This window comes from Onychomys torridus, chromosome 23 (genome assembly GCF_903995425.1).
Source record: "Onychomys torridus chromosome 23, mOncTor1.1, whole genome shotgun sequence".
NCBI lineage: Eukaryota > Metazoa > Chordata > Mammalia > Rodentia > Cricetidae > Onychomys > Onychomys torridus.
In genome coordinates, this window is record NC_050465.1 from 33,510,710 (window position 1) to 33,535,821 (window position 25,112).

Genomic DNA, 25,112 nt, shown 5'->3' on the forward strand with positions numbered 1-25,112 from the left:
TGGCCTCAAACTCACAGAGATCCACCTGTCTCTGCCTCCCGAGTGCTGGAATTAAAGGCGTGCGCCACCGCTGCCTGGTTGTCCTTTGTTTTTCAAGAATCAGAAAATTCAAAATCAACATAATAGTGTGTATTTCCCATCTTTCGTGGCTTTTTTCTATTATATTAGTTTTACTCTGTCTTTAAATACTTATTTTTAAACTATTCATTTTTTCTATGACTGGACCCTTTTGCTTTACTTAAGCCTACGCACATTGTTAAGCACACTGTAACTTGTTTAGAGGTTTTTCTGTCTGAACCTCTTTTGTTGCGTATCTTTTAGCCTTTTTTTTTTTTTTTTTTTTTTTTTTTTTGACAATATGAGCAAACCCTTAAACTGTTAACCTACACCTGGATCCTCTGCATAAGACTCTCAGCTGGCGCTGTCCGCTTCTCAGCCTAAAACTCTCAGCCCGGTCACAGGTTTGACCAGGAACTGTATTCAACCTTCCTAGAGCTCTAGATTGCCAATGCTTGCACTGTGGCAGGCATTTTTACTTATTTTTTGTTCCTGCTTAATGTACTGGCTGCTCAAGGGCTTGCCAGCAGGCAGAGCTGTATCCTCTCCCTCTCTCTCCCTCTCCCTCTCCCTCTCCCTCTCCCTCTCCCTCTCCCTCTCTCTCCCTCTCCCTCTCCCTCTCTCTCCCTCTCCCTCTCCCTCTCTCTCCCTCTCTCTCCCTCTCCCTCCAGCTTTTTTTAATCCCTACATGGAAATTCAGCCCCATGTTGGGTGCAAAAATGTTGTTGGTTGTTTTTACTCTTTTGGGGGACCTGCCACCCACTTCCCAAATAAATCACACATGGAGGCTTAGTCTTAATCATAAATGCCCAACCTTAGCTTGGCATGTTTCTTGCTAGCTTTTCTTAACTTTATATTATCCCATCTACCTTTTGCCTCTGGGCTTTACCCCGTTCTCTTACTTCTGTAAATCTTATTCTTATTCCGCGGCTGGCTGTGTAGCTGGGTGGTTGACCCTGGAGTCCTCCTCCTTCTCTGGCTCCTACTTGATCTCTCCTCTCCCAGATTTCTCCTTCTATGTGTTCTCTCTGCCGCCTGCCAGCCCCACCTATCTTTTTTCCTGCCTTGCCATTGGCCTTTCAGTTCTTTCTTAGACAGGCACAGTAACACAGCTCCACAGAGTTAAACAAATGCAACATAAATAAAAGTAACACACCTTAAAATAATATTCCCCAATAGGGTTTGATAGACATCATAATTAGCGCTGAGTAGTCAAAAGTCTCTCACTCTCTTGACATTGTCCAGTTGTGGCCTCTTTGTTAATTATCATCTCCTGCAAGAAGAAACTTTTCAAATGAGTGTTGAGTGATGCACTAATCTATGAATACAGCAATATGACATGAGGAGTCATCTTCTTGCTATGTTCCTTTAGCAGAATAATAAGGATAGGTTTTCCCTGAGGTCCATGGCCTGTCTAGTCTCACACTCTTGGCTACTTGAGCAGTGTGGAGTATGAGTGCCATTTCATAGAGTGGGTCTCATATCCACTTTGAAAGGAAACTGGTGGCTAACTCGTAACATTTGTGTCACCAGTGCACCAGCATGTCTTGCAGGTAGGTCACTGGTGCAGGTCAAAGGGCTTGGAGCTAGATAATACGGATGGTTACTCTGGTGGCATGCAAAATACCTTCCAGTGCTGGTCATTAGAGGTGAAACTCCTGGCTTACACAGAGCCAGCTCTGTCTCCGTGTTCAGTGACGCAAGTAAGTGGGCCTTCAGCAATAGGGTCTCCCTGTCAGGTTGTGGAAGGAAACCAGTAACAGCCTGTGATGTTTTGAGAAGGGGACTATGAGACTCCTTTGGCTAATGACTTAAGAAGATATAGCCCACTCCTGGTGCTAGAAGTTTTACTTGGTGTGGTATGAGATGTCTAGTTGGGCCATTTTCTCCCTCATAATATGTGACCTCATTATTTTTATTTTTTAATTTGTTTATATGTGACTCCACTTAAATTCCTTCCATGTATATAATATATATATATATATATATGAATCTTCTACAGTAATAGGATTCCATATGGTTTTTCAAAAGGTATTTAATGTTAGTTTTCCCTTCCCATATTCCCTCCTTTTCCCTGCTCTCACGTCCTCTTGCCCATTTAATCCTCCTATTCTAGTTCCCCTTATCTCTTTAAAACACTGTGCCCTTCCCTTTCTTGGAAGATCCCTCTGCCTTCTGGTTGCTTACTAGTTACCTAACTTCTGTGATTGTTCTGATCGAAACACACATATATAACATCCACCTATAGGAGAAAACATGCGGTGTGGGTGTGTGTGGGTGTGGGTGTGGCAGGGGGGAGGGTTAGGTTGCCTTGCTCAGGATGATTGTTTCTACCTCTATCTTTTACCTGCAAACCTCATGATTTCATTTTTAACAGCTAAATAATTCTATGGTGTAAATGTAGTCTATTACATTATCCGTTCTTCAGTTAATGGACATCTAGGCTGTTTCCTATTCTTGGCTATTAGGAATAGAGTAGCAGTGAATGTGGATGAGCAAGGTATTTTTTGCTGTAGGGTGTAGAATCTTTGGGTATATGCCCAAGAGTGGTATAGCTGGATTCTGAGGTAGGTCAATTCCTAGCTTCTTGAGGAAACAACTCACTGATTTCCATAGTGGTTGTACAAGTTTGCACTCCTTGTTCCACATCCTTGCCAGCATGAGCTGTTTTTTGTTTTGTTTTGTTTTTAATTGAACTTAACCATTTTGACTGGGGTAGGATGAAATATCAGAGCACTTTGAATTTGCACTTTGCTGATAACTAAGGTTGTTGAACATTTCTTTGTTCATTGGCCATTTGTGTTTGTTCTTTTGAGAACTCTCTGTTTAGTTCTGTGCCTCGTTTTTTAATTGGGTTATTTGTTTTCTTGATGTTCAGGTTTTATTTAGTTCTTTATGTGTTTTAGATACTAACCATCTATTGGGTTTGTAATTGGTAAAGATTTTTTTCCCATTCTATAGCCTGCCACTTTGCCCTAATGATTGGTGTCCTTTGTCATGGAAACTTTTCAGTTTAATGAGGTCCCATTTATTAATTGTTGGTCATAGTGCCTGTGCTAACAGTGTTGTGTTCAGAAAGTCTTTTCCTGTGCAAAGGAGTTCAAGACTATTCCCTAGATTCTCTTTTATCAGTTTCAAAGATCTACTGGTCTTATACTGAGGTCCTTGATCCATTTGGAGTTGAGTTTTGTGCAGGATGAAAAGTATGAATCTATTTGGATTCTTCTACATGCAGCTACCTGGTTTGACCAGCACCATGTGTTGATGGAGCTGTCTTTTCTCCTTTGTGAATTCTTGGCTTCTTTGTCAAAATTGGATGTCTATGAGTATGTAGGTGATTGACTATGGGCTTGCTGCAAATAGCTTTCATTATGTTGAGTTCTGTTCCCTGTCCCTAGTCTCTTGAGGACTTTTATCCTAATGAGATTTTGGATTTTTTCAAAGGCTATTTTTGCATCTAATGAGATGATCATGTGGCTTTGTTTTCAGTGGATTTCATTTATTGATTTTCATATATTGATCCTCCCCTGCATCTCTGGGATGAAGCCCACTTGATCATGGTGGATGCTCTTTTGGGATTTAGTTTGCAAGTATTTTATTGAGTATTTTTTCACTACCAACTAACTCGGTAAACACTTCTTCCTTGTCTGAAATTCCCTCTTCCATGTCCTGCAATCTGTTGGTGAGGTTTTGTTTCGTTCTATAAGGCTTTCATTCCTTGTTTTATGTCAGTTTTGGGTTTTCTTTGGTGATCCCGTTTCTTTGTTAAATTCTACTTTCATGGTTTGAATTGGTTTCATTATTTAGTTCAGCTGTTGGTTTGTGCTTTCATGGTCTTCATTGAGGCATCTATTCATATTCTCTTTAAAGTCCTTGAAGAATTCCTTGTGTTGTGCCTCAGGTAAATTGTGTTTCTCAGGGCTAACACAATAGGGTTGCTGGCCTCTGGAGGAGGCACATTGTCTTGGCTGCTCATGATTGTTTTGCCCTGGAATCTAGGCATCTGGAATTGTTCTTGGTGTAGGTAGCTGGTCTTGTCTGTGTTGTGTGGGTGCTCTGTTCTTTGTTTGCTCTTGCCCACTCTTCATCTTAGCCAAGTGGGGTGGTGTGGGGTCCTTGGTAGAGAGTGGTTCTAAGGGTCCTCGGGGACTCACAAAAGAATGGAGGTAATCTAGAAGGTTGGCAGCATAGAGCTGGGGAGACCCTGGATCCACACCATCAGCCAGGTTCCAAGGTGATCACTTTGAGTGTTTTGAGTCACTACATGTACTTTTTCATAGCACCTTATGAAAAAATACTAGGAGTATTGTATTCTTTTTCTTTTTTGTGAGGCAGAGCAGGCTGTTCCTGTGTAGCCAAGATTGAGTTTTGCAGATTCTCACCTCAGCCTCCCAAGTGCTGGGGTACTACCACACCTTGCTATTTGTATGGGGGTATCTAAATTTCCCTGTAATAGTTTCTGGTTTGTGTGTCTTTTTAGATGGAAACTTATCCAGTCCTGCCTTGCCCAGCAGTCCTGACAAATCTCTTCCACCCATGGTCCTGCATCCACTTATAAAATAATCACTCAGAGGATTATGTTAATTATAAACTGTATGGTCTATAGCTTTAACTTCTTGCTAGCTAGCTCTTTCATCTTAAATTAACCCACTCCTATAAATCTTCTCGTTGCCACATGGCCATGGTATTACCAGTCTGCTGGTGTAGTACTGGCACAAAGCAAATAGGTAAACCACTGGTTTGGGTTTTTCAAGACCAACCCACTTTGTAGTCTAGGCTGGCCTTGAATTTTCCATAGTCCTCTAGCCCTATTCAGCCTCCTCCTCGCTTGGATGACAGACATTTTTCACCACTCCTGATTAATTGCTCTGTTCTGTTTGCTTTTGAAGATGAGGTAAGTTAAACTAGATCATTAGGTGATGTTTTAGGTAAATATTATAGTGGCATGATAAAAGTTATTACACATTCTGTATAGTCTCATATCACATATATATTGTACCTTAAAATGCAGAGTAACCAACATCTCCAGATGGTTTGACTATCAACAGATTCTTAAGATTACATTCTAGTGACTGTGTTCCTCTGCAGTGTTAAAATTACTCTTGTTCAGTCAGTGGGTCATGAACAGGAGAGTCTCATAAGGTGTTAGTTTACAGACATGACCCTTCTTTGGACCTCCATACTTAGAAGAAGATTGTTCTTAATAATAGAAGGGGTTGTTGATTACTGATTGTTTAGAGATGTGCAGTTCCTTCCACATCTAAACTGCTCTCCTCTTGTCTGCCAACAGGCACTACTGTAACTGCTCTAAAGTTGTTTAAGAATCTTCCTGTAAGAAAGCAGTTTTACTCAACTGCTAAGAAGTGTAAAGATGAGCTAAAAAATGTACAGGATCTCCTCATGAGCTACGGTGTCCTTAAACCTGGCACAAGGATTGTTTTTGTACATAATAAGGTGAGCATTTTTATACTGTGTAAGAAATCTTTATAGCAATGTAATGAAGAGATGGTATATCCTGTAGAAATCAGTTACATGCATGCCATGGAGTAGACATTTGCCATATCCCACATCCCTACTTCGTTTGTGGAGAATCTTATCACCAATGTGAAGACAGTGGAAGTGATTAGGTGAGGAGGAAAAGCCCTCCTCATCACCGTTTCCATCTTCACCAGAGGACAGGGAGGAGGAGTCGGCCGTCATCAGAAGTGGACTCTGTTAGTATCTTGATCTCGACTTTCCCAACTCTCTTGGTTATGAGAAATGATTTGCTTTTGTTTACTTGTGCAGTTTGAAGTATTTCTTTAACAAGCTCAAAGATGAATTTATATAGCTTTTTTTTTTTTCTTTTTAACCTTCAAAAAATTTGGTCCATGTCCTTTCAGCTTTGTCTTTAATATTAAAAGAGCACTTTATATCACCTGCCGTCAGTGATTCCCACAGACTTTCAACCAGAAACAGCTCTGGGGTAAAGGACATCCCTTTGAGACCAAAGTTGCTCATTCCCTTCTGTTTTTCAAAGCAAGACCAATTAAGTAAAGGGATTTGTCTTGTGTAACAAATCCTGGGGGAAAGAAAGGTTTCTATCCTTTCTGGACATTCGCTGTCCTTTATTCCACATAAGCACATTGAAACAGTCAGTGGATACAGAGCAGATCACACAGGAGTAGATGGGGAATGGGGACTTAACACATAGTGAGGCTCTGCAGGACACCAGGATCTGTATACACCAGGTGCTCAGTCTGTGCCGTCCTCAGTGTACACGCATATGAATTGGCAATATACCAGTTTGCAGTTACCCTGTGGCCTGAACTCAGAGAACATTAATGTGTTGCTTAGAGTTGCACAGCTGGTAAGGGTGGAGGTGGGGTGGAGAACCTGCTGTTCCTTGGAGGGTTCTCTACTCTTTCCTGTGCTCTCTTCCCATTTTACACTGGTGCTGTTCCTCTTCATGCTTTAGAGTCCTTGAGGAAATGGAGTAAGCAGTATTACCTGTGTTTGTATGAGGAGCTTGAAGCTCAGAACGATCACAGAATTCTTTCAGATATTTTAGTGAGTGACTGTGTTCAACCACAGCCTTTAAAATGATCTCTTTTAGTATAATATTTCAATATTATAGTATAATTTTATTATTTCGCCTTCCCTTTCCTCCCTTCAAATCCTCCCTATACCCCTCATTTCTGTCTTCCTGGTGCATGGCCTCATTTTTTTATTAATTGCTATATATATATATATATATACATACACACACACACACATACATATATTCCTAAATACATTTGCTCCATTCTTATTTCAGTTTTTACAAACTTTCAGCAGAATCTTTATCTTTATGCCATGTAAAATGATCAAAATCTTTAGTCATCTTCAAAAAGAAAAAATTAAGAAGAGTCAGCCACCTGTTCCTGCTGGCAGAGGGCTCTACCAGATGATACCTTGAGACTGTTCCAGCTCCACTGTGCTGCGCTCCTCGGGTCGTTGATGGACGGAGGCTCATCCTGCTAAAATAACCCTGTGACCTCCGATCCAAAGGACATTCGGTAATTAGAAGTTAAATGTCTCCACGTTAAGAAAAGACTAAGGTCAAGAGAAACATAGTCCGGAGAGAAGCTGATTAAAGAGTTAAGATACGAAGAGGGAAAAGAATTACATGCTCATAACACAAGCATGAATACAACCAAGGGTAATAATTTGAAGAGAAAGTAAAGGAGAAGTAAAAACAGGAAGGTGAAAGTGAGCACAGCAGAAGAATTTGACCATATGAGGAGCTCTTACTCATGTAGAATTGGGAATATGTATTCTGAGTTTTCAGGTTTATGCAGTTTTCTCAGCCAGTGTTGAATTATCAGAATAGGCATTTTCTTCTGAGAATGGAAAGCAATATTTTTATGCTATATTTTATTGATTGGGGGGAATACAGCATCAGAAATTGCTTGAAGCAAATTCAGGTCCCGCTGTGGCCTTCAGTCATTTCAGGCGCAGCTCAGATGCTAGCATGTGTGTTGAGCATGTTACACTGTGAATGTAGTAGGTAATTACCCCAAGTCTAATAGTAAAATTGCCAGCTGTTACAACCACGATCATGGACTGCAACTGCGTGGGATAAGCTTCCTGCCTTCAAACCTGTTTCCATCGGTATTCTCAACTCCTCTCTTTTTTAAAAATAGTACTATAAAATGCTTCAAAAAAAATGTTAAAACACACTGTTAAGGCTTCCACATGGTATTAACATATTACCTAAATCTGCACCCTGAGCTCTGCTCTGCTGCCGGCTGTTCTTTTAAACACACTTACCTTCATCACAGTGTTTCTGTGGAGAAATTTGTCTGTGTCTAAAATTTGAGTATAATGATATTAATGTGTTTACTTTTTCTGCATTAGAAGCAAATAATCATATTGCACATAATATGAGAAGTACTCTTGCTATTTTGATAACTTGGATTAGCTGGTGTTCCCTCTTTTTATGAAGGTTTAAGCTGCCAAGACATTCTCTGAATACTGATAATGTTGATGTTCTTGCCAGTATGGTTATGTTAGAGAGAAGTATTCTTCTTCTTTCATCACCACGTTCCTTGAAAGCGTATTGAATAATGAGGCGGCCAAAGTGGGTTCAGCGAGTTTATTTAAAGTCAATATTGTTTGGAGAATTGCTGGAGCCATTCTGACATGACCACTAACTACAGTTGTGAGGTTTAGTCATGTGCCATGTGTTTTCCTTATAAATTAGTTAGTTCTCAGAATTAAAAAGGCTTTTTTAGTCTGATAACGTTGGAATCCCTGATTATTGCATATGAATAGATGTAATATGTAAATCACAACTGTAGAATATGTTATATTCATGATTTCTAATGAGGGCTGCTTCCACTTTATTATTGGTGGTTTGTGAATACTTTATTTTTTTTCCTTTTAAAAAATTCTTCTCACACATACAGTACATCCCAGCTGCAGCCTCTCTCCCTCCTAACTGCCCCCCTCCTTCTCCTCCAGATCTGTTCCCTTCAGAAAAGGGCAGACCTTATAGTGGCGCCAATTATTGTGTGCTAGGAGACTTTCTGTTCCAATCTATTTGGTGTTCCGTAAGCTTCTTGTGCCTTTTGTAGGTAAGTCCTTCTTTAGGTTGGGAAAGTTTTCTTGTGATTTTGTTAAAATTGTTCTCTAGGTCTTTGAGCTGGGACTCTTCTTCTTCTATTCCGGATCTTAGGTTTAGTGTTTTCATAAGTGTCCCAGGTTTTCTGGGTGTTTTGTGTCGGGAACTTTTTAGATTTAACATTTTCTTTGACCAATGTATCTCTTCTTCTATCATATCTTCAATGCCTGGGATTCTCTCTTCCAGCTCTTGTATTCTGTTGGTGATGGTTGGATCTGTGGTCCCTGTTTACTTACCTAGATTTTCCATTTCTACAATTCCCTCAGTTTGTGTTTTCTCTGACTGTTCTTTGTTTTTTCTTGGTTTTCTTTAAGGATTTACTAATTTCCTTTTTTTTTTTAATCTTTTTCTCAATTTCTTTAAGGGATTTATTCAGTCCCCCTGCGCCCCCCCCCCCCACTTTCTTCATGGAGACAGGTTTTCACTGTGTATCCCTGGCAGTCCTGGAGCTCGCTCTGTAGACTAGGCTGTGAGAGAACTGGGGATATGTTGGAGGTGGAGCACCAAGAGGGTGGAGGAGTTCTGTAGTCAAGAAGATTGCCTGGAATTCTGGTGGCCTGAATGGCCCCTGGTCCAGCAGGGTGTGTCTTCCTGAGCTGGTGGCTGGGATACAGTCCTGGGAAGGGTAACTGGGGATAGGGTAATCAGCTTACCTGGTCTTCTGTCAGGGGTGGCCTGTGATTGAGGTGGGGTGGGGGTTTTACCTGAGGGACCCAAGAGAGTTGGAAAGGTTCCACAGGTGGCAGCCTACCTTGTAAATACTTTCTTTAAATTTTTGTATCTTTAAATTCCATTTTGAATTGAATTTTTGTTTAGATTTTACATTTGTGGTGTTAGAACCCAGAGTTTCATTTCTTTTTTTCTTCTCTTTCTTTCTTTTTTATTTGTTTATTGTGTGATATACATATATACACACGTACATATATATATATATATGTATAGATAGATAGGTAGGTAGATAGATAGATAGATAGATAGATCGATCAAGTACTCTACCACTGAGTACATTCCAGGCCCTGAATTTGGTTTTATTTGTAGCCCACATATACTGCAACAGCTGAATTTGATTTAAATGGGGTTTTAGCCATTACAAAGGACAGTATACTGTCAGAAGTTGAGGCAAGGGCAGTTTCTTGTCCCATGGCTAACTTTTGCCACAAAGAGAGCAAACTCCATTTGAAGGTTTTTTGATGCCCATCATCTTCTCTGAAGTAAATTGATGCTACCAGGAGCAGACATGTCTCATTGTCATAAAAAGCTTTATATTATGTAGACATCTTAAATGCCATATTCTGTAGATCTCTGAAGTTCTTGAAGACCACTGGTCTGTCTAAAATATATCTCTGTTTGACCTTGAAAGCATACCTAACATGAGTACAAGTTTGATTGTAATAGGTACTAACTACTAACCTATATTTCTTAATTATACATTGTATCTTTAAATGAGCCATATAAGCACAATACCTCAAATAAGAGTAAAAACATGCTTACAGTATAAAAAACTTTAAATTTGTATCAATAATCCAAAATCCATACTAATGTAAAATATTTTGAGATTAATAGTTGTTTGTTGGATTAAATAGATCCAATAATCTACCCCTTTTTCCTATCATTCCTGTATCATACTCCCTTTTTTTCCTTTAGAAAGACATCTTTGAATTTAACTTTTTTTTAAACTAAGACCAATAACAGTGTGTAACTAAACCCCCCCCTTAAATGACAATAAACATCCATAACTCATCTCTTGAAAATGTGGGTGTCGTTGTCTAGACTAATTCCTTTTTGGGGTGTTGGATTCTTTGGGGGACACTGAGAAGATTCAGAACACTGCTTAAATGTTGGTTGGAGTAGTAGGCTGTACCATCTCAGCCAGCAGCCTTGAAGCTGTTGTTGATGCAGAACTCTTAGAAAACTGCAACAGAGGCATTTTGAGATGCTGAATCACCTGGGCCGTCTGTTTTCATTAGTATCTGGTCCCCTTGCTCTGGACATACATAAACTTTTAAAGGTAACATACATATCTGTACTGTACAAATATAGACTGTGTTGTACACTGTAGTGGATAGCCATCCCAGCATTGGCCTGGAAGTTCCAACCCCCATTGAGGCTTCAGTAATGATCACGCCCACAAGGCGGGGCAGAGGAGGGAGTGGAAGACCGAGGATCAAGAGGAGGTCGCGCTCTTGGTTCGGGGACGCTGGACGCAGGAGGTAGACCGAGCAGAGTTCTCCAGAGAACACCGCCGGACTGTGCTATACCTTTGCCAGACCCTGCAACCTACCCCTTCATTTGTAAGTTACCCTACAAAATAAACCTCCCTTTTAACTACGTGGAGTGGCCTTAATAATTTCACCAATAGTACACAAGTCAGCTGATTTTTTTTTTTTTTTTGGTATGTGTTTAAGCAGGTAAAATATACATTATGTGTTTTGTGCGGGTTTTTTAGGTTTCTTTCTAAATGTCTGTAGTCAGGGTTTTCAGTTATCGTCCTCAGTCAAACCTGACCATCTTTAACCTGGAAAGAATCCACAGTGTCTCATTTCTGTGGAAATAAAAGCACAACCTTTCCCCCAAAGCAACACACCTTTTGACTTCCATTTTGAAATCAAAATATTTTAAAAATATATAGGTGGATTTAATTTAGTAGCTTCCATAATCCAGTGTTTCTTAGTAGTAGTTATCATTTGCTCATTAGCAGTCAAAAAATTTAAAGATAACACAATAACACACAGTATCCGGACTCTCTGTGTATTTCCCATCTTTATGTGTTTTTTTTTCTTTTATACCTCTTTACTCCCTTTTTTTAAAAAAAAAAAATCATTTATTTATTTGTTTTTCTATTATCAGCTTGATACAGTATAAATTCTTATCTTAATTGTGAAATGTGTCATTGAGGCTTGCTCAGTAATTGAGTAAAACCAAAACTTATTATAAGCTACAGTCATCCTAGGATCCCCCCGCTATACTATATGATTCTGTGGGTTGAAGTCTGATTGTTCTTTGCTTTATATCTAGAATCCACTTATGAGTGAGTACATACCAAGTTTGTCCTTCTGGGTCTGGGTTACCTCACTCAGGATGATATTTTCTAGTTCCATCCATTTGCCTGCAAATTTAATGCTGTCATTGTTTTTCTCTGCTGAGTAGTAAGTACTCCCTTGTGTACACGCACCGCATTTTCTTAAATGGATGGAGAGGATGCAGAGCAAAGGGGACACTCCTCCATTGTTGGTGGGAATGCAATCTTGTACAACCACTCTGGAAATCAGTATGGTGGTTTCTCAGAAAATTGGGAATCAAACTACCTCAAGACCCAGCCATACCACTCTTGGGCATATACCCAAGAAATGCTCAACCATACCACAAAGATACATGCTCAACTATGTTCATAGCAGCACTATTTGTAATAGCCAGAACCTGGAAAAAATCTTTACTCCCTTTTTAAGGACTTTATTATTTTAAAATTTTATATATGTATACACACACACACACACACACACACACACACACACACACACACATTTATGAATGTCTATACCCATTTTCTTTCCTCTCCCAAGGCTTTGTATATTTTTTTAAACATGCTGTAACCCATTTAGAAGGTTTTTTCCCATTTGGATCTCTCTTTATTGAGCATCTGTAACCTGTTCTGTCTGCATGAGCAAAACCCTAAACCCGCCATACTGGCTCAAGCCCACAGGCCACGGCTGAGAAAGGCCTCTCTGTACCCCGATCAGTGTGAGGGGCCATGGAAATCTGCCATGCAGCTTAGCTCATGGTGTGCTGGCAGTTGCCAGGACATGTGTCTCTGTACCACAGCCTTCATGAGAGACTAATAAGCTGAATTTGGCTCCTGTGTGTGTGTGTGTGTGTGTGTGTGTGTGTGTGTGTGTGTGTTTATGTGTGTGTGTGTAAAACCTTTTTTAAGCTTTTTCGGGTATTATGTGGCTATAGGTGCCAGATGTTTGGGCGCCATTTGTATGCAGAGGCTTTATTTTTGTCATGACTGTGATCAGCTTTGTTCTGCCAGCCAAATAACCCACATAACCACTCAGACTGTAAATGTTCAGCTGTCGCTCAGGCTTATTACTAACTAGCTCTCACAATTTAAATTAACCCATTTCTATTCATCTACATACTGCCCCAAGGCTCATGGCTTTTATCTCTCTTGCAGGCCCCACTTCCTTCCTGTCTAGCTTAAAATTCCTCTGTCTCCGCCCTTCTTCCCAGCATTCTCTCTTCCCTGAAAATCCTGCCAAGCCATCGGCCAATCAGCTTTTTATTAACAAGGAGAGCAATACATATTTATAGTGTACAAAGATTATTCCACTGCAGGAGAGTGATGAGACTTAAGGCATTGTAGCTTTCCTTCACTTCTATTCTTACCTGCATGCAACATGATAAAAATCTTGCCTTATATAGTGTATTTGCAACGTTTGTGGTATCTTTGTTCCATTTTGTCCTGTATACCAGTCAGCCTTTCATCCAGGCTCCAAATGCCCTGGCTTTGTTTCCACTGTGCCTGAGAGTGATCTGCTGCACTTGTCCCCAATCTCAGCCAGAGTTGGGAAGCAGTATTCTCTTAGATTACAAGTCAGAATCCAGGAGTCAGGCTCAACTGTCCCTGTCTTGTGAAAATATTATCCTAGTGCCAACCAGAAAGTTTGGGCATTTGCTTTTATTTCCTGTTTTTAACTGGAGGAAGTGGAGGTAGATTACCTGTCACGGGTTTGTTGCTGTTTGCACTTTAGATTAATAATAACTTCTTACATAGTTTTCTTATTTCTTATGTCCTTTATTTTTCTCCTGGGTTCTATAAAATATTATATAGCAAAGGTGCAAGAATACATATTAAATATACAATTGATTTCTGACTTGTGGTATTTGTCAATGCTGGTGATTGTCCCTGAACTCCTCTTGCTCCATAGTGAACTTGACTGTCCCCAGCTCCTGCATAGCTCTTCCTGTGAACTTAATGTTGGGGTTTGTACTTCATTTGCATTCTACCTCCCTGTTCAGCAGCAGCTGCCTCTGGGAAATGGTGAGTGTCTGTCTGGAATACATAGGTCAAGGTGGTAAATTAAATGAATTACATGATATTAAAAGGAACATCCATAAAAGTTTTTGGTGTAGTTAGGGTGTCTGTTGCTGTGAAGAAATACCACGACCACAGCAACTCTTATAAAAGAAAACATTTAATTAGATTGCTTACGGTTGAGAGGTTTAGTCCATTATAATCATGGTGGGACATGGTGGTATGCAGGCAGACATGGTGCTGGAAAAGGAGCTGAGAAGTCTACATTTTAATCCACAGGCAACAGGAAGTGAACTGAGACACTGGGTGTATTTTGAGTATAGGAAAACTCAAAGCCTGCCCCACAGTAACACACATCCTATAACACGGCCACACCTACTCCAACAAAACTATACTTCCTAATAATGCCACTCCCAAATATGCTTATGGGTGCCAATTACATTCAAGCTACCACATTCCACCCCCATATAGCCCCCATCATAATGCAAAATGCATTTAGTCCAACTTCAGAAGTCTTCATAGTCTATCATATTCTCAACAATGTTTAAAAGTCCAAAGTCTTTTCTGAGATTCATGCAATCTTATAACTGTAGTCTCTATAAAATTAAAAAAAAAACAAAACAGATCTTCTAACATGTAATATGTATATTATATTATTATTGCATATTTATTAGCATTCCAAAATTTAGGGAAGGGAGCATAGACAGGAAATACTGGACCAAAGGAAGACTGAAAACCAGCTGGGCAAACTCCAAACTTTCATCTCAATGTCTGATATTCTGATGTCTCCATGTTCTTCAGATCTCAAATTCCTTTCAGCTTTGTTGACTGCAACACACTTCTTTTTCTTAGGTGTTGGTTGTTTCTGCTCTTTAGGTTGGGCCCACCACTCAGCCCCCAAATAAATCACATATGGAGGCTTATTATTACTTATGAATGCCTGGCCTCACCTTGGCTTGTTTTTTGCCAGTTTTCCTTAACTTATTCCATCTACCTTTTGTCTCTGGGCTTTTTCTGTTCTCTTATTTCTGTAAATCTTACTCTTACTTTGTAGCTTGCTGTGTAGCTGTCTAGCTGGCCCCTGATGTCCTCTTCCTTTTCTAGCTCCCTTCCAGATTTCTCCTATATATTCTCTCTGCCCGCCAGCCCCGCCTATCCTTTCTCCTGCCTTGCTATTGGCTGTCCAGTTTTTTATTAGACCGTCAGGTGTTTTAGACAGGCACAGTAACACAGCTTCACAGAGTGAAACAAATGCAACATCAACAAAAGTAACACACCTTGAAATAATGTTCCCCAACACTTGGGCTGGTTCCACTCCCTGTGGGCAGCTTGGTGTTTTTATGTCAACTTAGCAGCTGCACATGGATCTACTGATAAGTTAATTATTGTATGCATCCCCATGGCCCCACAGTCAACGCCACACCCGCCACTTAGGCCACGTCCTGGTTGGGCTCTGGTCCTGTGGTCCCAGCTCTGCCACAGCTACAATATGTAGTTTTAAATTAAGTCTATTGTTCTGTTTATTAATAAGACTCAAGAGTCAAAAGCTGGAGTGAAAACCTGCTTGCACAGAGAGGTTGAGTAGCGACTAGCTGCCCTTGCTTTTTGGCTGGAGACATTGCAAGAGGTGTGTCTCTTCCCCCATCCCATTTGTTTAACTCTGTGAAGCTGTGTTACTTTGCCTGTCTAAAACACCTGATGGTCTAATAGAGAGCTGAACGGCCAATAGCAGGCAGGAGAGAGGAATAGGTGGGGCTGGCAGGCAGAGAGAATAAATAGAAGAAAAAGAGAAGAGGGGAAGCAAGAAAAGGAGAAGAGGAGGAGGAAATCATGGGCCAGCCACTCACCTACACAGCAAGCCATGGAGTAAGAAGTAAAGAAATGTATATAGAGTAGAAGACAAGATAAGTTAAGAAAAGCTGGCTAGAAACAAGCCAATCTAAGGCTGGGCCTTCATAAGAAATACACTTCTGTGAGTGATTATTTGGGAGCTGGGTGGTGGGCTCTTAAGGAGCAAAGAGTGAAGAGTCAATAAAAAACAACTACAAAAGCCCAGCATCCATGGGTGTGAGATTGCCTCTGGATCTTTACTCTCCAACATCAGTAGTGAGCCTTTGCTTGTAACCCACCTGTCTCGATGTGCAGGTGGCAAACAACCCTCCGGGAACTGTAGGCTCTGGATACACTACCGCAGCTTTCTCCCTGAAGCCATCCTTGAATGGGTCACTGTTTCAATCCCTGTGTGTGTCAGACAGCACAGGAGACGGGGTTTCCATAATCATCCCTGACCTCCCTGGGCCCCTCCTTATATACCAGTCACTGTCTGTTCTAGTTCCTTCACACTTCCCCTTCCTGAAACGCCTGCCTTCATAGCTGACATTAGATGTAATCTCTGTGCCCTTTACCTGTCCCTAGTCACCATTTTGCTGTAACTGAAACCTGACTGTCTTTGAAGACTCTTCATCCCTTCCAGCCCTTTCTAGTGGTGACTGGTTTATTTCACATGTTCTTTAAATCATTTTGTCTCATTGCTACTTCCAAAACATTCTTGGGGTTTTGTAGTCCAGAGTCTCACCATGAAATTCAGACTAGGACTCCAATTTCCTATTCCCCTGCCTCCACTTCTTAAGGGTTGGAGTACCATGTGTCCCAGACTCAGCTCAGACCATTCTCTTTTCTTCCTGTCTTAGCTACCCTTATTTTCTGTAAGCTACATGGGGCACCGTTTTCATCCTCCCCTTGTGCCCTGTCTGACTTCTGCTCCTTTCCCACTTAAATATACATGTATGACTAGCCAGATGTGTTTAAAACCATGCACTTATTCTCTCCGTGCCAGTATATCACCCATGTTATCTAGTACCACTTTAGAATATTAACACTGATCTCTTTCTTTACATTTATTTATTGTGTGTCTGTGTATAGGTCAGAGGACACCTTAGAAGAATCAAATTTTCTCCTTCTGCCATGTGAATTCTGGGGATTGAATTCAGGTCCTTGGGTTTGGTGGCAGGCAAATGTCAGTGGTCCATGACCACTAACTAGTCTTCATATCACCTGGTAATTATACTACCACTTTCCTCTTGGTCTCCTTGTCAGTGCCCATGCATCTGACAATGGTATTATACTTTATGAATTGCATAGGGATCTTATTAAAACTGCAGGCTTAGTGGTCCAGGGAGAGCATAGAATGCATTTCCAGTCAGAGTCCATTTCACATAGTTTTGAGCACATTTGAAGCTGGAAAGTGCCAGGTAACTATTTCATGTCCTTTCTCCTCAAATATTCAGTATTTTATACTCCATTTTCCATTGCACAGTTTGGCTTCTTTGTCAAAAATCAGGTGTTCATAGGTGTGTGGATTAATGTCAGGGTCTTCAGTTCAATTCCATTGGTCCACATGTTGGTTTTTATGCCAATACCAGGCTGTCTTTATTACTATAGCTCTGTAGTAGTGCCCCGGCCAGCGGGGTTTCAACGGGGGCGACCCATCTGTGGGAGCGAATGAGAGACAGGGACAACACAAGAGAAAACAGCAAGACAGAATTCTGATCAAACCGCCAATCTTTATTTTCCTCCGCATGGCTTATATAGCATGAGAGGGGAAGGGGCAAGAAGGAGGGAAGGGGAAGGGACGTGGAAGGGGTGCAGAATGTGGGAGATATGCAGGTCGTGCAACTGCAGGAAGTCGGCTAAGGTGACTGGTCAGGGGCCATTTGTTCTGTTGCTAGGCTACCTGAGCATGGAATGCTCTTTACATTCGGTTGCCATGGCACCTGACTGTGGAATGTCTTCTTATCTTTGGGAGCCTCCGGTTAGTAAACAGGTGTTACTGCTCTGGGGAAGGGCAGTGGGCTTATGACTTGTTCTCTGGCTTAGCTAGTACTTTACATGGTTCATGTTTGGTTCCTGAAATCTTGGTCCCTAACATAGTAGAGCTTAAAGTCAGAGATGGTGATGCCTCCAGAAGTTGCTTTATTGTACAGGATTATTTTATTATCCTAGGTATGTTTATCCATATGAAGTTGTGTATAATTCTTCCAAGGTCTGTGAATGATTGTGTTGGTATTTTCATGGGGATTTCATTGAATCTGTAGGTTGCTTTTGGTAAGATTGCCATTTTTATTACATTGGTTCTACCTATCCATGAGCATGGGAGATCTTTCTATTTTCTGATATAATCTTAAATTTCTTTCTTCAAAGACTTAAAGTTCTTGTCATAAATGTCTTTCACTTGCTTGGTTAGAGTTACCCCATTTATTATTTGTAGCTATTGTAAAGGATGGGTGATGTTTTCTCTGATTTCTTTCTTGGCCCATTGTATATAGGAGGGTTACTGATTTTTTTTTTTAACTTAATCTTGTATTTCACCACATTTCTGAAGGTGTTTATCAGGTGTTCCCTGGTAGAACTTTTGGGGTCACTTATGTATACTATCGTATCATCTGCAAATAGTGAAAGTTTGACTTCTTCCTTTACTGTTTGCACCACCCTGATCTCCTTTTGGTGTCGTATTGCTCTAGCTAGAACTTTGAGTACTACATCGAATAGACGTGGAGAGAGAGGCCAGCCTCGTCTTATTCCTGAGTTTGGTGGAATCGCTTTGAGATTTTTCTCTCCATTTAATTTGATATTGGCTGTTGGCTTACTGTAAATTGCCCTTATTACATTTAGGTATGTTCCTTGTATTCCTGATCTCTCTAAGACCTTTATCATAAAGGGGTGTTGGATTTTATCAAAGGCTTTTTTAACATCTAATGAGATAATCATGTGGTTATTTTTCTTTCAGTGTGTTTATATGGTGGATTACATTGACAGATTTTTGTATGTTGAACCATCCCTGCATCTCTGAGATGAAGCCTACTTGGTCACGGTGGATGATTTTTTTTTTTTTTAATGTGTTCTTGGATTCGGTTTGACAGTATTTTATTATTTTTGCATCAATGTTCATGAGGGAGATTAGTCTGTAATTCTCTTTCTTTGTTGCACCTTTGTATGGTTTGTCTATCAGGGTAACTGTAGCCTCATAAAAAGAGTTTGGCAATATTCCTTCTGTTCCTGTTGTGTGGAACAATTTGAGGAGTACTGGTATTAGCTCTTTTTGAAAATTCGGGTAGAAGTCTGCGCTGAATCAATCTGGCCCAGGGCTTTTTTTGGTTGGGAGACTTTTAATAAATGCTTCTATTTCCTTAAGGGTTATAAGGTCTATTTAAATTGTTTATCTGGTCTTGACTTAATTTTGGTATGTGGTACCTATCCAGAAAACTGTTCATTTCCTTAGATTTTTTCCAATTTTGTGGAGTACAAGTTTTTGAAGTATGACCTAATGATTCACTGCATTTCCTCAGTCTCTGTTGTTATGTCCCCCTTTTTTATTTCTGATTTTGTTAATTTGGATTTTCTCTCTCTGCCTTTCAGTTAGTTTGGATAAGAGTATTCTTCTCGTTCTTCTATCCCTATCATTCTTAGATTTGGTCTTTTCATGGTGTCTCAGATTTCCTGGACATTTTGTGATATGACTTTGTTGGCTTTAACATTTTCTTTGGCTGACAAATCTATTTCCTCTATCATATCTTCAATGCTGTCTTCCATCTCTTGCATTCTGTTGGTTGTACTCTCATCTGTAGTTTCGTTTACTCAGATTTTCCATTTCCAGCATTCCCTTGGTTTGTGTCTTCATTATTGCCTTTATTTCAGTTTTCAAGTCTTGAACTGTTACCTTCACCTGTTTGATTGTTTTTTTTTCTTGGCTTTCTTCTTTATTATTATTATATTATCTTTTAATTTTACACATCAGCCATGGGTTCCCCTGTCCTCCACCTTCCCGCCCCCCCCCCCACCTTCCCCCCAGCCCCTCCCCTCCATTCCCATGTCCTCCAGGGCCAAGACTCCCCTGGGGATTCATTTCAACCTGGTGGATTCAGTACAGGCAGGTCCCGTCCCCTCCTTCCAGGCTGAGCAAACTGTCCCTGTGTAAGCCCAAGGTTCCAAACAGACAGCTCATGCACTAAGGACAGGTCCCAGTCCCACTGCCTGGATGCCTCCCAAACAGTTCAAGCTATTCAATTGTCTCACTTATCCAGAAGGCCTGATCCAGCTGGGGGCTCCATAGCCTTTGGTTCATAATTCATGTGCTTCCATTCGTTTGGCTATTTGTCCCTGTGCTTTTCCAAATCTTGGTCTCAACAATTCACACTCTTACAGTCCCTCCTCTTTCTCGACAGTTGGACACCTGGAGCTCCACCTGGGGCCTGGCTGAGGATCTCTGCATCCACTTCCATCAGTTATTGGATGAGAGTTCCAAGATGACTGTTAGGGTGTTTGGCCATCTGATCACCAGACTAGGTCAGATCAGGCTTTCTCTCGACCATTGCCAGCAGTCTACAGAGGATATATCATTGTGGATTTCTGGGGACCTCTCCAGCACTCTGCCTATTCCTGTTCTCATGTGGTCTTCATTTATCATGGTCTGTTATTCCTTGTTTTCCCTTTCTGTTCTTGATCCAGCTGGGATCTCCTGCTCCCCTAAGCTTTCTTTCCCTCGAACCTTGCCCTTCATTACTCCCACTGTCATCTAGGTTGTTCATGTAGACCTTACACCTGTCAGAATGTCTAAGATCAAAAACAACAGAAGACAGCTTATGCTGGAGAGGATGTGGAGCAAGGGGAACTCTCCTCCACTGCTGGTGGGAATGTAAGCTTGTACAGCCACTTTGGAAATCAATATGGAGCTTCCTTAGAAAATTGGGAACCCATCTCCCCCATGACCCAGCTATTATAGCACTCTTGGGCATATACCCAAGGAATGCTCAATGATACCACAAGGGCATTTGCTCAGCTATGTTCATATCAGCATTGTTTGTAATAGCCAGAACCTGGAAACAACCTAGATGCCCTTCAACTGAAGAATGGATAAAGAAAATATGGTACATATACACAATGGAGTACTACTCAGCAGAGAAAAACAATGACATCATGAGGTTTGCAGGCAAATGGATGGATCTAGAAAAAATCATCCTGAGTAGGTAACCCAGACTCAGAAAGATGAACATGGTATGTACTCACTCATAGAGGATACTAGATGTAAAACAAAGATGACTAGACTGCTACACAACTCCAGGGAGGCTACCTAGAAAACGTGACCCTAGGAAAGACACAGGAATCGCCCAATGACAGAGAAATGGATGAGATCTTGGCTTTCTTTAAGGGATTTATTGATTTCTTCAAATTTTTTGTTTGTCTTTTCCTTGATTTCTTTAAGGGACTTTTTCATTTCCTCTTTAAAGGCCTCTCTCTATCATCTTCATAAAATTATTTTTAAGGTCATTTGTTTCTGCTTCTCCCTGTGTTGGGATGTTCATGTCTTGCTGTTGTAGAAATGACTGGTTCTGGTGGTGCCTTACTGCTCCTTATGTTGTTGAATATTTTCTTGCACTGGCATTTACCCCTCTATTCATCCAGTAGGTGCAGTTGGTGTCTGTGTCTCAGGGAGACACTCTTGGTCTCATGGGATGGGTGGGTTTGGGGGATGGAGTGGGACTTGTAGATTACAGGGTCCGATGGGGTGTGGTGGTGGTCAGGCCTGCCTGCTGGCTTGCAACTGGGGCTGCAGTGGGTGGGGGTGAGCATGGGTTGTGCCTCCAGGCCTAGAGACTGGGCTGACCATCTGAAGAACAGTCACTCACCTCTTCGTCCAGTTGGAGTTGGTGGAGTTTGGAGTTAGTTTTCGTAAAAAGTGATAGATACAGGTGTAATTTCATTCTCATAGAAGCTTTTTAATTTCATGTAATCCCAGAAATAATACTTTAAAAGTCAAATTGTTACCACACCAGTAGAAAATTATATTAACCAGGTGGATTGAAGAGAAAAACTAATAAAGCTGTAGGCTTTCTGTATTTATTAGTCTCAAATGTTACCAGTTGATTAGAAACCAAACAAAAACAGTAACGAGCCACACTGTTGGGATGTGTGCTTACCTGTTTTATTGCAAGCTTCATTGACAGTGAAGACTGGTCGCAGAGAAGGGAAACTTCAGTGAGAATTGAAAGTACAGATGAAAGCAGATGTGGTTGTAACACAAGGGCAGCTTGATGTAAAGTAGCACTTTGCGTGGAATAGAGAGAGGAGTTAAGTAGCAACTGCCTCAGCGCCTCAAGATTAGAGGGCTGACCAGGAAGGCTGGCCTGCAGGAGTTCCCACAGAAAGCCGTGAGAAGTGCAGATATTGCAGAAAAGGACTCCAGGTTCGCGCTGCTTGGTAGTGGCAACGTGTACTTACTAACTCTAAGGCTTAGAATCAACTTTATGAGAGCAGTTATTGAAAAATGTGGCACCACTGTTTGCATAGTCTAGTCCTGAAGTTTTGGTAGCTCTGTGCGAGCTGCGACAGAGTGCTGTCCCCAGAGCATAAGGCCAACTGGGTCTCCACCTTCTTGGTCTTGGAAACAAAAATTGCTAAAGATTTTAATATAGCACTTGTGCCCTAACACCGAGATTATAAAGCTCACCCCCAAATCTAAAATCATATTGGTTTCTCCCCTCCTTCTGTGTGTGTGTTTTAAGTTAATATGTTGTTTCATTTGTTTCTTGTTGAAGAGTTTAGCAAAAACATAAATTGATGTGAAACTTTGAGCTAGTAAATATAAGAAAACTTGCTTATTCTTAGTTAATACAATGAGTAAATATAGGAAACAAACTTATGGCTGGAGATGTAGTTCAGGAGGTAGAGTGCCCACCTTGAGGTGGATCCCCAGCCCTGATGCCATAAAAACTTCATATGGTGTCATATGCTCAGAGGCACGAAGATCAGAAGTTCATAGTCATCCTTGGTTGCATAGTGTGTTGGATGCCAGTCTGAGCTCAGTGAGAACAAGAGACACTGTCTTACAAATAAAAAAAATTTAAAAAGCCACTTTAAACTGTATGATGAAACATTTCTCATATACCTGTTTATGTGATTACATTAGTCTTTGTTTATAAGTTCTGAGTAATATGAATTCTTAAAAGTCTGAATCCCTTCCCCCATTTTCTATGTAAAGGGATGTCTTTTGTATGTTGAGACAAAATTCTAATTATTCTTTTTGTCCTTTATCTGGTAGGAAAAAGAAACTCAAATCTTCAATAGTTTTACTATTAAGGACAATAAATTATATGAACTGCAGGCCTATCAGAAACTTCCCACATTCTCCTTTTCATCTTAGAAAAAACTTACTATTGTAGCATTAGACACACCCACATTTAAATTCTGAACACCTGTATTTCAAATGTAACAGCTAGGCATTGAAAGAAATCTCAGTAGCTAAGAGCTTTTGCTGCTCTTCTGGAGGACCTGGATTCAGTTCCTAGCACCCACATCACCCACATTGGGCAGCTCACAAAAACCTGTCACTCTAGCTCCAGGGAATCAATGCCTCTGTCCTCAGTGGGTTTCTACTCTGCGTGCACATCTCCACACGCACACACACACGTACACACACACACACTGCATGCACATCTCTACACACATACACACGCGCGCGCGCACACACACACACACACACACACACACACACACGCAGTGAAAAAATAATAAAAGCCAGCTCCTTAGACATAGCAATTTCATTTCATACAGCTAGAATCTAGAATCTAGTTTTTATCCTAAAATGGATGCCTGTGGTCAGGGGTATTAGCAGTGTAGGTTTCTAGTTAATTGTGCGTGTTTGTATACAGCCTGTCTTTGCTGTTGAAGTTTGCTCTATAAATGCTCTTGTGCTTTCATTTCTTCAGACAGTGTGTGTCAGTGAAGTGGGATTGTAGCACGAATTTCTAATAGCTCTTCAATAAAAACCTGGAGCCAGAATATTGGGGTAAATACTGAAAAATCAGAGTGTAACATGAATCTTAAAAGGTCTTATTAATTAAAAAAAAAAAAAAAGAAGCCAGATATTGGGTTGAAAGCTGAAAGATCAGAGAGTAGAGCAAGCCAGCCAGTAGTTCTCACCTCTGTGAAATCCTCAGTCTCAAGAGGTGAGTTCCTGTTTCCTCACTCCTTATATACCTTTCTCTGCCCTGCCATCCCTTCCTGGGATTAAAGGTGTGTGTGCTTCCCAAGCAAAGACATGGGATCTCAAGTGCTGGGATTAAAGGTGTGTGCCACCACACCTGGCTCTGTTCCCAGTGTGGCCTTGAACTCACAGAGATCCAGATGGATCTCTGCCTCCCAAGTGATAAGATTAAGGGTGTGTGTGCCATCACTGTCTGGCCTCTTAAGTCCAATCTAGTGACTGATTCTGTCCTCTGACCCCCAGATAAGTTTATTAAGGTTCACAATATATTAGGGTACACAATACATCAGAGAGACAAACGAACAAGCCACAGCCACCACCTGTTACTTCACAAACTCCTCAATCTGAAAATCCCTCTAGTTCCTGTCTCCTCAGGCCTTATATACCTTTCTCTGCCCAGCCACTACTTCCTGAAATTAAAGGCATGTGTGCTTCTAAGTATTGGGATTAAAGGTGTGTGTCACCACAGCCTGGGTCTGTTTCTCTCCTAGACTGAGTCAACCTCATGTAGTCCAGGGTAGCTTTGAACTAACAGAGATCCAGACAGATGTCTGCCTCCTGAGTGCTAAGATTAAAGCTGTGTGCCACCACTTCTGGCCTCTACGTTCAATCTAGTAGCTTGATCTGTTCTCTAATCTTCAGGCAAAGTTTGTTAGTATACACAATATATCACCACATGGGATGGGGACAGATACATTTGACTAGCTGAAGAGTCTTCACACAGTGTGTGTCAGTGAAGTGGGATGGGGACAGATACATCTGACTGACTGAACAGCCCTCGGACAGTGTAATAATATATCCTTGATGGGTGCTTTTGCACTGTCATCATACTGGCCAGATCAGATCCTTACTTGGCACACCCAGATGCTCTAGCTTTGTGTGACCTAGATAGAGAACATATGGAGCTGTGTGTGTGTATTTTTAGCATATGTTAAGCTTTCAGCCTAAGGGAAAGATATAGAGATAACTTGAGGAAGTAAAAAGATTATCTCTGTAAGAGAGTAGTTTGGATGACCTAGAACTAAGGTTTAAAAAAAAAATAGTAGAGATTCAGTTTCTTCTGGATTGTCAATTTTTATTGCAATTAATTATTTCTTTAATAGTAGATTCTGTATTGAAAACAAATATTGTCTGGGCAGGAATGGAGGTTTTGCTTCTCAGCAGATGTTTGCACTGTTCATTGCTAGGCCACCCGATACTGAGTTTGGGCAGTGCCCCTAAATTGACTCCCTGGATGGGACACAGACATTGCCTGTCGATTGATGTTCCCAGGTTCTCAGCAGTGTCCACATTGTGACTAAGAAAAAAGAAAATCACTTTTCTTGTTCTTGTGTTCC

At 40.9% G+C, this 25,112-nt stretch overlaps 1 protein-coding gene across 3 annotated transcripts in view; it reads left to right on the forward strand.

Moving 5' to 3' along the window:
- Pms1 (PMS1 homolog 1, mismatch repair system component) overlaps window positions 1-25,112 on the forward strand; it is a 95,134-nt gene that overhangs the window by 33,503 nt on the left and 36,519 nt on the right. For 2 of the 3 annotated variants that reach the window (XM_036173153.1, XM_036173155.1), the window contains one exon: window positions 5,348-5,511. The exons of the other annotated variant lie outside the window; for it this stretch is intronic. In XM_036173153.1, the coding sequence (XP_036029046.1) occupies window positions 5,348-5,511 (164 nt within the window). The remainder of the gene's footprint in view (window positions 1-5,347; window positions 5,512-25,112) is intronic. 3 annotated transcript variants of the gene reach the window in all.